This window comes from Cryptococcus neoformans (assembly GCF_000091045.1).
Source record: "Cryptococcus neoformans var. neoformans JEC21 chromosome 14 sequence".
NCBI lineage: Eukaryota > Fungi > Basidiomycota > Tremellomycetes > Tremellales > Cryptococcaceae > Cryptococcus > Cryptococcus deneoformans.
The window spans coordinates 316,524-329,346 of NC_006683.1; the positions used below are offsets into that span (position 1 = coordinate 316,524).

Consider the following 12,823-nt stretch of genomic DNA (forward strand, 5'->3'; position numbering starts at 1 on the left):
GACGGCAGGTCGAGTTGCTGTTTGACGGCACCCACGAAGACCGTTGGATTCCGCCTCGCAAAGGTTTGTTGAATATTGTCCTCTTGCATACACAGAGGCAAATACCCATTTGAAGGCTGATCTGAAATTGTCTTCAAGTTGCTGACACTGTATTCAGATGGGGTAAGCTAAAGCACCCCTCAGATCCATCCCATTAACATTCGAACCAAGGCATGAAAGCGATTTTGATGCAATTGCACGTCTGTCAAACATGGTACAATTATTCCTTGCATCTGACAGTTGCGTCCCACAGTCTTCTCTCAGCAACGCAATGAAGCTCTCGTCGTGAAGCTCTTGGCTTGGTGGTACAGCTTCCGAGATGCTTCATCCGTTTCCTTTTGGGCTGAGGAGTGTTAGTAAATGCAAGTCATGGGCCTAGCAGATAGACTTTGTCCTAAAAACGCGCACTTACTTCACCGAACTTCTCAAGTGATGATGAGAGCTTTCATCTGATCTGCGCACTCAAAACTGCTTGTAGGACTGCCTTGGGCGATCACAGTTTACATCTTCCACGTCATCATTTCGGAATTGCGTTGCCCGTTCGTGCGTCACGCCTGCTGTTGACCGATGCGAGTGGTTGTTGTTCATCCGTCATTCGTCGTTCATCGCTCCCTTGCTGCAGCATCATCCAGCATTCCACTTTCAAGAAAGCTCCCATGACACTCTCGCCTTCACACTTAGGCCAAACAGCTCCTCAATGGCGACAGTTCACTTTCTTCGATGCGGAAAATGTCAAGGATGAACAGGACATGGCCCAGTCGCCTCGAGCTATCCGAGTAAGTGGGCGGCCAGCTTACAGTCCAAAGCCGTATGCTGATAACAGGTAGCAACTGACTCCGCCAGTCGTAATTACCACCACAGCTCCTAAATCTCCTCTGTCACCCTCACTGATAGTCTCTTCATCTCGAAATATCAGTATCCTCGACAAGCATTTCTCCATCGAGCGATCGTTTACTGCCTGGGAACAAAATGGTCGCGCGACATTCCTTCTCGAGGCAGCCGGGCTGCTTGTAGCTATAGGAGAGGAAGAAGGGAGCCTTTGGCCCCTGCTGAAGGTGTGGGATCTGACGAAGGACGACAAGAAGAGTTCAGAGAGAAGGCCAGTGCTGCTCAGAAGCGTACGGATACAACATGGACAAAGGCCTCATCCTGTAGGTTTATCTGTGGCTCTAAGGCTACTGGATGAAGCTGAATTGGACGCAGGTATCTTCGGTAGCTCTTACGTCGAATCTATCGCATCTCGCTATAGGGCTAGGAGACGGCACCGTCCTTCTCTATCGACACTTCCTTCAATCATTGACTACTTCTTTATCTCTAACATCCCTTCCCAAGGCTCGCGTTGTCCACGAATCACATGAACCAGTGACTGGCTTAGGATTCCGCGAATATCCACCAACAGATAAATCAACACCTAGCAGGTCATCTTCCTCTCACGGATTCAGTTTGTTTATCGTTACCACCAACAGAGTACTCTCGGCTCCAGTGAACGGTAAAGGCGAGGCGAGGACGATAGATGATGTGGGATGCGCTCTTGGATGTGCTGCAATGGACTCTCAGAGGAAGGAAATGGTTGTGGCCAGAGACGAGGCTATATATCTTTACAGTCCCGATGGTCGTGGGGCTTGCTTGGCCTATGAAGGTAAATCTCTGCGATTCGATGTGGACGTATATTGACACCATACATAGGACCCAAGTCATCTATAGCAGTATACAATCATAATCTTATCATAACATCGCCTCCATATTACCCGTCTGCCGCCTCCGCCTCGGCCACTGTCAGGCATTATGCCAAGTCAACCCCAAACGGCGAATTAGGATCGCCTGACATGGCAAAGATCACAATATTTGATTTAGATAACAAGGTGATCGGGTATTCTGGGACTTATAGCGAAGGAGTGCGGGATGTTTTTTGTCAGTGGGGAGGGATCTATGTGTACGGCGCCAACGGCAAGGTGAGTAACCTGTATATCTTGGGAGCCTCGGCAAGCTCATATATGCGAAGTTATCACGATTAGACGAGCAATCCACCCAGGCTAAGCTTGAGACACTATATCGGAGAAACCTGTACACCCTCGCCATCACCATGGCTCGGTCACAAGGCCTTGATGAAGCAGGCATTGCCGATATCCACAGACGATATGGTGATTATCTGTACAGTAAGGGTGATTTCGATGGGGCAATGGGTCAGTTTGTCAAAACATTGGGGTCCCTGCAGCCAAGCTATGTCATCCGCAAAGTGAGTTTATCTTTCAAATCGTGTGAATGAATAGCTGAGAGGAAAGTAGTTCCTGGACGCGCAAAGAATTCACAACCTTACAACCTATCTCCAAGAACTTCACTCTCGCGGTCTCGCTAATCCCGACCACACTACACTGCTTCTCAACTGTTACACCAAGACATCCGATCGAGCTCGTCTCGACCAGTTCATTCGTACCGAGGCTCGACGCTCTTCGTCGCCTGCGCCTGGGACTGGGGCGGGTGGACGGGAAGGAGAGTTGCCTTTTGATCTGGATACGGCCATTAGGGTATGTAGGCAAGCAGGATTTTATGAACATGCGGCATATCTGGCCAAGAAGTTTGATAAGCATGAGGATTACTTGAGGATTCAGATTGAGGATGCGGGTAAGGTTGACGAGGCGTTAAGATATTTGAGAGGGCTGGGGCCGAAAGCCGTGAGTAGAATTATCAGTATTTTGAGATTTGAGCTGACAAGAAAAAGTGCGAGGTGAATATGGTGAGATATGGGAGAACATTACTTCAGCACGAACCAGAAGCCACAACAGAACTCCTCATCGACTTATGTTCTGGAAATCTTGGGAAGAAGAAAGCGGTACATGAAGTCGATGGAAAGACGGATGGGACTACCGCTGGTAGCGGAGCGAACGGGAGCGGGCCAGCGATGTTGTCATATCTGGGGTACAACAAGGTGACTGGGTTCTTGTCTGGAGATACGCCCTCAGGCGCAACATTGAACGAGGATGAAAAGCCAACTGATGCTCATGACGGTACCGATGCTGCCAGGGTTGGGGAGGATGAAAAGGAAGACATGACCCCTAGCTATGTTCCAGCCTCCCCGAGACAATACTTTGCCCACTTTGTAGATCATCGCGAGCTTTTCATACATTTCCTCGAATCTGTCGCTCTCAACCTTTGGAACCAAAAAGTCGACCCCTCAATTTCAAATTCCAGTACCATTTCAGCTCCTAAAAGAGATATGGACGCGCCTCCTCCCACCGACCCGACAGTTATTGACCAAACTGCCGTTTGGAACACCCTTCTCGAGCTCTATCTCTCCTCGTCTGCCGAACAATCGAAACGGAAAGCACTCGCCTTAATCAACAGCGACTCGACACCTTACGATCCCATGCATGCGCTGGTTCTGTGTTCCTCTGTAGGCTTTAGAGAGGGCATGGTAAGACTTTGGGAAGGGATGGGAATGTACGAGGATGTCCTGAGGTATTATATGGATGAGGGACAAGAAGCCGAAGACGCGCAAGGAATAACGCCCTCGAGCAAGGTGTTCACCCACCTTGAAATGTACGGCCCGTCACACCCACACTTATATCCTCTTGTCCTTAGATACCTTACATCATCACCTGCTATCCTTACAAGACACAAGGGAGAGCTGTCCAAAATATTGGCCAAGATTGATGAGTATCAGATCATGCCGCCGCTCGGCGTTGTGCAGTTGTTGAGTAGGAATGGGGTAGTTGATGTTGGAAGCGTCAAGGAGTGGTTGAGAGGAAAGGTTGAGGAGAATGAAGAGGAGATTGAGTCTGTAAGTGGCATCACAGGTTTTCATATCTCGACCACAGAATACTCACAGAGATTGCAGGATAAACACCTTTACGATTCTTATCGTTCGGAAACTGCTGCCAAGCGCAAAGCTATTTTGGATAGGAGCAGCGTGTCCCAGCCAGAAGTTTTCCAAGTCACAAAGTGTGCAGCGTGCGGTGGGCAGCTTGATTTACCGAGTGTACACTTTATGTGCAAGCACAGCTATCACCAAAGGTTTGTCTTTTCCATCGTGGCACATTGAACGATTAGCTGACACTGACTGGAAAACCTAGATGTTTACCGGACTCTGATCCAGAATGTCCCATCTGTGCTCGACAACACTCGGTTATCCGTGAACTTCGACGCAATCAGCTCCGCCTGGCTGACAGACACGATTTGTTTTTGGAAGAAGTGCACCAGGCAGAAGACGGGTTCAATGTGGTGGCGGATGCGTTTGGGAGAGGGTTGTTTGGGCGAGAAGGGGTTGATGAGAAGATTGAGGCTTAGATTGAGGCTTAGAGAAAGACCAACTAGGGCTTGCAGGAAAAGAAGAGTTTGTCATCATGTCCATAATGCAGCTTGCTTGTACTGCATGCTGTTCTATGGTCTGCAAGGACGCTTCATAGTATGCTCGTCTACAGACTGCCAAGCATAGCCTCGGCACTTGGCCATAAGGGATCCAAAAGTGGTGTACGGGGTTCTAGACTTCTGTGTCTTTCTGCTGGCAGTAACAGGAGGTAAGATGGCCATTAGGGCCATTCCAGGCAGACCCATTGCCAAGAGTACTATCCATGGCCTGCCATACTTATCTCTCGTCATCCTTTTTTCCATAGACGCATCCGCATCTCATCAGCCAGGCATCGCGCCGGAGCTAACTCCGAAACTCCGATGGGTGGCTTTTCGATTCCGTCATGGCTCCGTGGTCCCTGAATCGTGGCCCGTAATAATCAATCCTCTTTTTCACCTCTTTCTTTTTTCTTCTTCTTCTTCAACAGCTGTAATCCACGCACCACTCAAAAACAACAATGTCTCCTTACAGGTCCAACCCCTTCTTCTCCACCACCAACTCCTTCTTCCTTCCCTCCGTCGGAGACAAGGTCGACAGCGCCGTTGCCCAGGGCAAGGCTCTCGGCCAGGATGCTCAGGCCAAGGTTCAGGAGTTGGGCGGTAAGGCCGACGTGAAGTACCAGGACGCTAAGGAGGCTGTCAAGCAGACCGCTACTTCCTCTCCTACCGGTATTGACCTCTACTCTCGGTTAGTCATTTCGACCCGAAAGCAATGTGTTGTTTGTTCAGATCGCTAATGGGATACGCAGATTCGCTCTTGCGGGTGCTCTTGGTTGTGCCGTCACCCACGGTGCCCTCACCCCCGTTGATGTCGTCAAGACCCGAATCCAGCTCGAACCAGAGGTTTACAACAGGGTTGGTCGTTTTTTCAACAGTTCCTAAGGATTTTGAGAATTGTAAGGCGTGGTGTTAATGTCACAAACAATAGGGTATGGTTGCCTCTTTCCGACAAATCATTGCCAAGGAGGGTGCCGGTGCTCTTCTCACTGGTTTCGGCCCCACCGCCGTCGGTTACGCCATCCAGGGTGCCTTCAAGTTCGGTGGGTAAGTAATGATGTCTCTTCAAATAACCGCCTAGAGCCGCGCTAACTTGCCAATTAGTTACGAGTTTTGGAAGAAGAAGGCCATTGACCTCGTTGGTGTCGACAAGGCCCGTGAGAACCGACAGGCCATCTACCTTGGTGCCTCTGCCATCGCCGAGTTCTTCGCCGACATTGCTCTCTGTCCCCTTGAGGCCACTCGAATCAGGCTTGTCTCTCAGCCATCTTTCGCCAACGGTCTTTCCGGTGGTTTCCTTAGGATTTTGAGGGAGGAAGGTCCCGCTGCCTTCTACGCCGGTTTCGGCCCTATCCTCTTCAAGCAGGTTCCTTATACCATGGCCAAGTTCGCCGTGTAAGTCGACCGTACTGCGTAATAATCAAATATTTGGCTAATACTATCGCAGCTACGAGGTCGCCGTCGAGAAGATCCTCAAGGCCACTGGCAAGTCCAAGGACTCTCTTACTGGTGGACAGCTCACTGGTCTTAACCTTACTTCCGGTCTTATCGCTGGTTTGGCCGCCGCCGTTATCTCTCAACCCGCCGACACCCTCTTGTCTAAGATCAACAAGACCAAGGGCGCCCCCGGCCAGTCTACCACCTCTAGGCTCGTCCAGATGGCTGGTCAGCTCGGTGTTTCCGGTCTCTTCACCGGTATGACCACTCGTCTTGTCATGATCGGTACCCTTACTGCTGGCCAGTGTAAGTTTCAAATGCGTTTGATGCAGGAGTCTATCGGTATGCTGACAAATCTGTATAGTCTTGATCTACGGTGACATCAAGAAGATGCTCAACGCTACTGGCGGTGTCGAGATTGCTCCTATCCCCAAGTAAACTAGATAAATTCTTGTAGCTAAGACGGTTGATGGTACGCAGATGCAATCTGTGATGTCTCGACTTTTGTTCTGTTTAGTAATAGCCGTGTGCGGATGCTTGTCCAGTTGATCCAAAAAATGTTCCATAAGTCTTCTCAAGCCATGAGCCAAGAATGTATGTGATAAAAAAGTGATGACGGGGCGCAGTGCCGAATGCCGAGAGTGAAACCCTGAAATTGAAATTTCGTGTTCGCGCTTCTCTAATCTCCTAACGAAAGGCAAAAGTGCTCCTCCAAGTGTTGTTATCGTCTTTCACTGCATCGTGCTGTCATCTCAGTGTTAACAAACTAAAAATCATACTTCTGCTATCTACTTCTTTTCAATTATTCAAGCCGGCGCAATGTCTTCTCCCACTCCTCCCATTGGACCCCCTTCCAGGGCCGTTCCATCGTACAAGGCCTACACTGGCCCCGACCCAAACACCGTTGCCGCTCAACGAAGTAAAGCCGAGGCTGAACGATACTGGGCTAGGATGAGTAAGAAAGCGGATGAGAGCGTTTTGCCGGTAAGGGTCAATAAGGCTCTGGGTTTCGGAGGATGGATTGCTGGGACTGGTATGTTTATCTCTTTCACCGGTTACATGCCTTCTGCGGCCTCCTCTTCTCTCATGGAGTGGGGATTGGACTCTAGCAGCTGACGGGAAATGATAGTCGCTTGTGCATACATGGTGTTATTCGCAGATTTTGGACCTAAGGAGCATGTTTTCAGTCCTGTAAGGGTCGTTTCCTTGTACAACGATGGTCTTGTCGGCTGATGCCGTTCATTCGTTAGGTGAGAAGAAAATACCAAAACTTTAGACAATCATTCTTCACCCTTTCGCCGGAAGAACAGAGGATAGTGGGGCTGCAACAAGAACCACGGGTAGAAGATGAAGCGCAGAGACGGCCTTCATGAAGATGAGAGTCAACCCTGAGTCATAGTTGTAACGCCAAATTTAGACAGACAGATTCTTGAGCCAGGACGATTTAGTCCAATACCCAGCATTGTATACCATTTAGAACCATGCAAGAATCATACATTTTACTGAACCAAATATGAGTTAAAGAATAAGAGCCATAATCACAAATCTAGATATGAAACCAAAAACATCCTCTTACTCTCTCCTTACCTTCTTCTTTCCACCCTTCTCCCCTCCACTCTCTCTCCTCTTCTTCTTCGCATCCCTGGCACCCGCATCCTTGCCCTTCTCCGCCTTCGCTTTGTCATCGTCAAGCTTGTCCACTTTTACGCTGACTGTGCTGGACAGTCTCGCGCCGCCCTTACCAGATGCAAGTCTCTCAACTTGCTTCTCAGCCTCCGTCCAATCACCCCCCTGATCAATCGCAAATTCCTCCATGTTGAGAGTATTCAACAGCTCTCTCTGCTCCTTCTTTGACGCATCGTCATCTTCACCGTTCAGCTGTACCGCAGAATCGGCGAGATCTTGTTCGATGGTTTGCTGCAGCGCGACAAACTTGTTAGACCCGTTGGCTGATCGGCCGGCGAGGGTCGGCTCAGCAGGAAGTTCAGACGCGATAGAGGCCTTTCGGATGTCTTCCAGAGATTTCGTCATCTTCCTCAAAACCTTTCCGAACAGTGCAAGGGTTTGAGTGGAAGTGATACCCAGTTCGTTCTCGAGCGCCTCGACATTCTTCCTTTGCAGCCCCAGAGCGAGCAAGATGGCCTGCTGGGCAGGCGGTAAGCTGGTTTCAAGCCTCTTGCCGAAGAATAAGGAAGCGATGGTAGGAACAAGGTCGAGGACGACGTGATAGTCGAGCATGCTGTCGGCGTACGATTCAAGACGCTTGATGTCAAACGGAGTGAGGAGCGAAGAGAGCTCGGTGTTGGTGAGAAGTTTGGGAGCGGGGGAAGGAGAGTTGCGAGGGACGGTAGATTCGAGGATGGAGAGAGCGATAGAAGCGTCAAACTTTTTGAATGCCTCATATGAGAGAAGGTTCATGAATCGTTGTCTAAAGTCTGTTCATAACCGTTAGTCATTGCCCATATGTACTTCATCCTGAAGTAAAAGACACGACATACCTTGAGCAAAAGCACCCAACCACTCTCCACCACCACCAGCACTCGCCAAAACCTTGAGCATCACAAATGTGTACTCGCCAGTCAACGCATTCTCCTTTTGGCTCGCGTACAAAGGGGTGAAACCGCCCTTCTTCCAGAACCTGAGCAAGTCACGGGTAAGGCCGAAGGAGACACCGAGGTAGTCCAAGGTCTCGGGTTTACGCTCCGACAAACGTTGGAGAAGAGGAGGCATACGTGAAGGGTCACGGATGGCGATGGTGTCATTTTGGAGGTTGGCATTCTGGGAAACGCATTCAGTCGACGTTCGGTTTTGCGGGAAGGGGATAAAAGACGTCACTTACAGGTCCGACCTTGGCAGCGTCAGCAAAAGACTCGCCCATATCAACAGGGGCATCGTCAAAGTTGTACGAAGTCCCGTTATAGAAACTCTCCAACGCTTCCATCGCCCTTGATCCATAGCCCATCCTGGCATAATCAGGATGCGTGGCAATCCTCACCACCCTCGCTCCTGAAAGCGTGGCAAAGTCATTGTCCTGGAACTGAGTGGAGATGATCCAGGGGATCATATCTCCGGATGATCGCATACCCGACTGAGCCATCTCTTTCAAGATAGCTTCTCGGCTAATATTACCTTCAAGCGCGACTTGAAGGACGACAAGAGGGTCAGGGAGGGTATTATCATTCTCGTCGATAGGGGGAAGGAGAACGAAAAGATGATGAGCGGGAGCATCGGAAAGCATCTGCAAGTCGTTAGGAGAGTTCTTGTAGTGGGAAGCGACGTAGAGCGCCATCATCCTTTGCAAGAACACTTCTGAAGCGGGGTGATAAGAGAAGAGAGTGTCGCGGTTGACATAGTAAAGCTCGCATTTGGAAGGGTGAGGGCAACCTTGGATAGATTTGGAGACGATGGTGGCATCGAGGCAGAGGAGGTTGTTCAACCACTTTTCAACATTGTCTCCGGGGGAGTAACGGATAGGCTCATCAAGCTTGATCTCACGAAGAGATCGCACGAGACCAGCGCCCGATCTACCAGCAGCCGCAGCCTTGGAAGATGAACCAGCAGAGTTGGCAGCCGCATTCTCGCTATCCTTGGTAATCGATGGTCGTGTCTGTTCACGGAGTTGCTGAATGAGCTTGATGGACAATGAACGGCCAGTACCCTCGTAACCGTTGATGGTGGAGGCCATAAACACGAGATAGGGGCCGATGAGTTTACGAACAAGGGGAAGAGGGATGGCGGCAGCTTCATCAATGATGACAAGCTCAGCTTGGCCGAGAACGTGAGAATCTTCGGGGGAGATGTATTGGATGGTTTGTCGGTGACCTCGGAAGATGTTGACCCTCACAATAGCCTTTTTGAAGTCGGGGTTTGTGCTTTGCACGACATCATAATCAATGTGCTCCTCGTAACCCAAGGCATCAAGGGCTTTGAAGACAAATTCAAACAAAGTTTTGAGGTTTTCGGGGTCAGGAGAAGTAACAAAGATGTTAGAGTAGTCATGAGCAAGAGCTGCACCGATGGCGAGACCGAGAGCGGCAGATTTACCTCGACCTCGACCAGCAGTCAAGGCGACAGTAGATGAAAGGTTTTTCTCGGAGATGGCCTCGACAAAAGTCAGGATAGCCTTGGCCTGGTCGACAGTCTTTGCCAACTTGGCAAGAGAACCAACGATGTCTACACCTTCCAAGTTTTCCTTCATCTCTTTGAGCTCCTCTGCCTTTCTCTTCCTCCCTCGATCGTCTTCTTCGCCGGCCTTGCCTATTTGAATATCCTTGCCCTTGGAAAGAGGTAAAACGTTGAGTTCATCGTCGAGAACGAGACAATCTGGATTTGAGCCGAGAGAAAGGATGAATCGTTCATTGAAACGGGGTTGAACAAACTGGTGGGCGTCTGTTCGGTATCGGGAGTGAACGTCCTATATGAGAAGTCATGAGAAATCAGATTATTCCACGCCATCCCGACATTAAAGCTTACCATGGCCATAGCGTACAACTGCTTCAAACTTGACATTGTCTTCAACAATAACACAACGATACCACCACCTTCGACCGTTTCGATGGTCCTCGCCAACAGATTTGGTGTAATCGCTTCATAATCTTGCAAAACGAGCATCCCGAAAGTTTGACCGAGAATCTTTGCGCTATCCTTGTAGTACGTGTATCGAATATCTGTCACTGTCACAAAGAGCTCGAACGGGTCTTGTTCGTTGGCATCTCTAATACCACGTTTTACATCACGCTTGATCTTGGCCTCTCGCTTCTTGCGATGACTGGTGGCAATAGGTCGAAAGTAAATCGTCTGCTGAAGGTTTTCAGAAGCTGCGACTCACGTTGTGAAACCTAAATCCTTCTTATAACACCACAAAACGCTCGGTCTGGAAGATACTCTTGCTTGAGACAAGAGAAAGTGCAGGTTCACCACCTACATCGATGTCAGTCGAACCGCATAGCTGCCTGCATACCGGGACATACCTGGTCTCGTCCCTTGTCGCCGACCATGACGAAGAAACTCCTGTGGTTCGCCTTGACACCATTGTTGATAAGCGCTGGGATGCGTGGGTCGAGTTGCTTCCTCATTGCTTGTGATGTTTTGAGTATGTGGTGCTGAAAGATAGGAGTTGTATATACACAAATATGATGTTGAGTACGCCGACGCTCTGAAATTCTGGGACAAAGAAAAAGAAAAATAAAGGAATTATTCCGAGCCGCGAGTATATAAGCAAGCCACAACAATCCCCCTCCCGCCTCCCCCTTTCTGCATACTTTGACAATCTCGTACACGCATACCTGCCGCCACAACGTCGGAACCCACAGCGTAACATGTATGTCCCAGAGCCAGTCGCAGAGCCTTGCAGTGCGGGGCGAGAGAGTAACGCAGAGTGGAGGCCGCGGATAGTCGGGGAGCGGACCGGCAGGCGGAGCAGACATGAGGGATAGAGGATGGATTGCCATATACTGTATGCCCCGTATTTGATTGCATGCTGACACTCTCTTGTTATATCGCAAAGGTCAAACAAGATCGTCGTCAGTCTCTTCTCTTACAGCTCATAAGCATCCACTGACCTGCATTGGTGTTCACCTGGCCCTATCTATCCTCGCTCGACCGTTGCACATACACAGCCAGAGATATATCGCGCCGTCATCGACGATGTTGTATCAAGTGTAAAAGTAGATTTTGAAGAATATGGAATGGAAGAAGAGATTCTGATGCACCTCCAACAAGTAGGTAATCCCGTTCCGCATTGCACCGCGGGAACGGAACGATGACTGAGTCGTTTGCTGACCTGCTGAAAAACCAGAAATGGGAAGCTAAGCTGCTCGAAACACGAGTCGCCGACTTTGCCCGTGCCGGCTCATCCTCAAGATCCCCATCGCCAACTCTTGAATCAAAGCCCGAAGCTTCTTCACCCCCCGCTGGTCCTTCAAATTCCCAATCGGCCGATATGTTCCCATTCCCTCGGCAGGGGCAAGTCCAAGGCTCGAGTGCTGCCATGCCTGGTGCTCCTGGAGTAGGCGCGCTGGGCACAAATGGGTTTGTCAACGGTGGGGTACAAGTGCCGAGTGGACAACAACAGGGTGAAACTAGAGTGAAGATGGACCCTGACGAGGTTATGCGGTTAAGAGGCGGAGCGGTGTGTTCTCATTTCTGCGGCCCTCTTTGCTCTTTTCATGACGCTGACATCAATGATTATTCGGTATAGGCTGAGGACGGTCACAAACCGGAACCAAACGCTGCAGGTTTGCTGCCAGGGGACGACGTTATCGATTCCGATCTAGATGACTCCGATGATGAGTTTAGAGGTGATGTCGACGGTGGTGAGGATGAAAATGACGTTGATATCGTTTTCTGTGTGTACGACAAGGTATGTTGCTGTCTCATCATTCCCCTCTGTGGCTAGTTACATATGCTGATCGCGCGTTTTTGTGGAAATAGGTCCAAAGAGTAAAGAACAAGTGGAAGACGGTGTTCAAAGACGGAATGATACATCTTAATGGGAAAGATTATCTTTTCGCCAAATGTAATGGGTATGTACAGACTGCCAGATTGTTTCGTTGCTCGCTATGCTTACCACTTTTTTGCGCAAATAGCGAATTTGAATGGTAATCTTCGCCCTCGTCCTCTTCTACCAATATTTCTTCATCGCTTCACCTACTGCCTTGTTTTATCTGTCACGACATAGCGTGGCCCTTCATCTTTCTTATCACCAGCTCAACAATTTCCCAGAGGAGGAAAATCCAAAATCACATGTTTTCAGAACGCCTTTTTGTATTCTCAATGTCTCCATACGCTCGTCCTCCCTTCCCCTCGCTCCCTTCTTCTTTCCGGCTTTTCATGTGCCAAGCAGGGACTTTACAACTTAAGCAAAACATAAACAGTAAATCTCCATCACGTTAATGTCATGTCTCACAGTTTATGTAACGGAGAAAATCCGAATAGGCCCAGAATGCGTGGTCAACGATGCATTGCTTTTGTAACTAGTGGAAATTTCTTACGATTCGTTCGGAAA

At 49.5% G+C, this 12,823-nt stretch overlaps 5 protein-coding genes across 5 annotated transcripts; 4 read left to right on the plus strand and 1 right to left on the minus strand.

Moving 5' to 3' along the window:
• The first annotated feature begins 642 nt into the window (after nucleotides 1-642).
• CNN01020 (vacuolar membrane protein, putative) lies at nucleotides 643-4,481 on the plus strand. The gene is made up of 9 exons (XM_568542.2): nucleotides 643-815; nucleotides 867-1,190; nucleotides 1,243-1,678; nucleotides 1,726-1,991; nucleotides 2,042-2,275; nucleotides 2,325-2,711; nucleotides 2,759-3,817; nucleotides 3,875-4,050; nucleotides 4,110-4,481. The coding sequence occupies exons 1-9, from the start codon at nucleotides 696-698 to the stop codon at nucleotides 4,321-4,323; spliced, it is 3,216 nt and encodes a 1,071-aa protein (XP_568542.1). The 5' UTR covers nucleotides 643-695; the 3' UTR covers nucleotides 4,324-4,481.
• A 330-nt stretch (nucleotides 4,482-4,811) lies between these two features.
• Nucleotides 4,812-6,428, plus strand: CNN01030 (inorganic phosphate transporter, putative). The gene is made up of 6 exons (XM_568544.1): nucleotides 4,812-5,071; nucleotides 5,133-5,238; nucleotides 5,312-5,427; nucleotides 5,485-5,775; nucleotides 5,828-6,123; nucleotides 6,182-6,428. Exons 1-6 carry the CDS (start codon nucleotides 4,842-4,844, stop codon nucleotides 6,253-6,255), a joined length of 1,113 nt encoding a protein of 370 aa, XP_568544.1. The 5' UTR covers nucleotides 4,812-4,841; the 3' UTR covers nucleotides 6,256-6,428.
• An 88-nt stretch (nucleotides 6,429-6,516) lies between these two features.
• CNN01040 (hypothetical protein) lies at nucleotides 6,517-7,311 on the plus strand. The gene is made up of 3 exons (XM_024658383.1): nucleotides 6,517-6,850; nucleotides 6,947-7,008; nucleotides 7,068-7,311. The coding sequence occupies exons 1-3, from the start codon at nucleotides 6,637-6,639 to the stop codon at nucleotides 7,188-7,190; spliced, it is 399 nt and encodes a 132-aa protein (XP_024514043.1). The 5' UTR covers nucleotides 6,517-6,636; the 3' UTR covers nucleotides 7,191-7,311.
• On the minus strand, nucleotides 7,294-10,946 carry CNN01050 (nucleolus protein, putative). The gene is made up of 6 exons (XM_568548.2): nucleotides 10,788-10,946; nucleotides 10,646-10,737; nucleotides 10,291-10,585; nucleotides 8,657-10,231; nucleotides 8,316-8,595; nucleotides 7,294-8,252 (listed from the first exon to the last, which is right to left on the minus strand). The coding sequence occupies exons 1-6, from the start codon at nucleotides 10,890-10,892 to the stop codon at nucleotides 7,390-7,392; spliced, it is 3,210 nt and encodes a 1,069-aa protein (XP_568548.1). The 5' UTR covers nucleotides 10,893-10,946; the 3' UTR covers nucleotides 7,294-7,389.
• A 142-nt stretch (nucleotides 10,947-11,088) lies between these two features.
• CNN01060 (general RNA polymerase II transcription factor, putative) lies at nucleotides 11,089-12,797 on the plus strand. The gene is made up of 7 exons (XM_024658384.1): nucleotides 11,089-11,137; nucleotides 11,324-11,339; nucleotides 11,436-11,537; nucleotides 11,615-11,947; nucleotides 12,017-12,178; nucleotides 12,250-12,341; nucleotides 12,405-12,797. Coding segments are annotated over exons 1-7 (723 nt in total). The 5' UTR covers nucleotides 11,089-11,135; the 3' UTR covers nucleotides 12,421-12,797.
• Nucleotides 12,798-12,823: the final 26 nt, after the last annotated feature.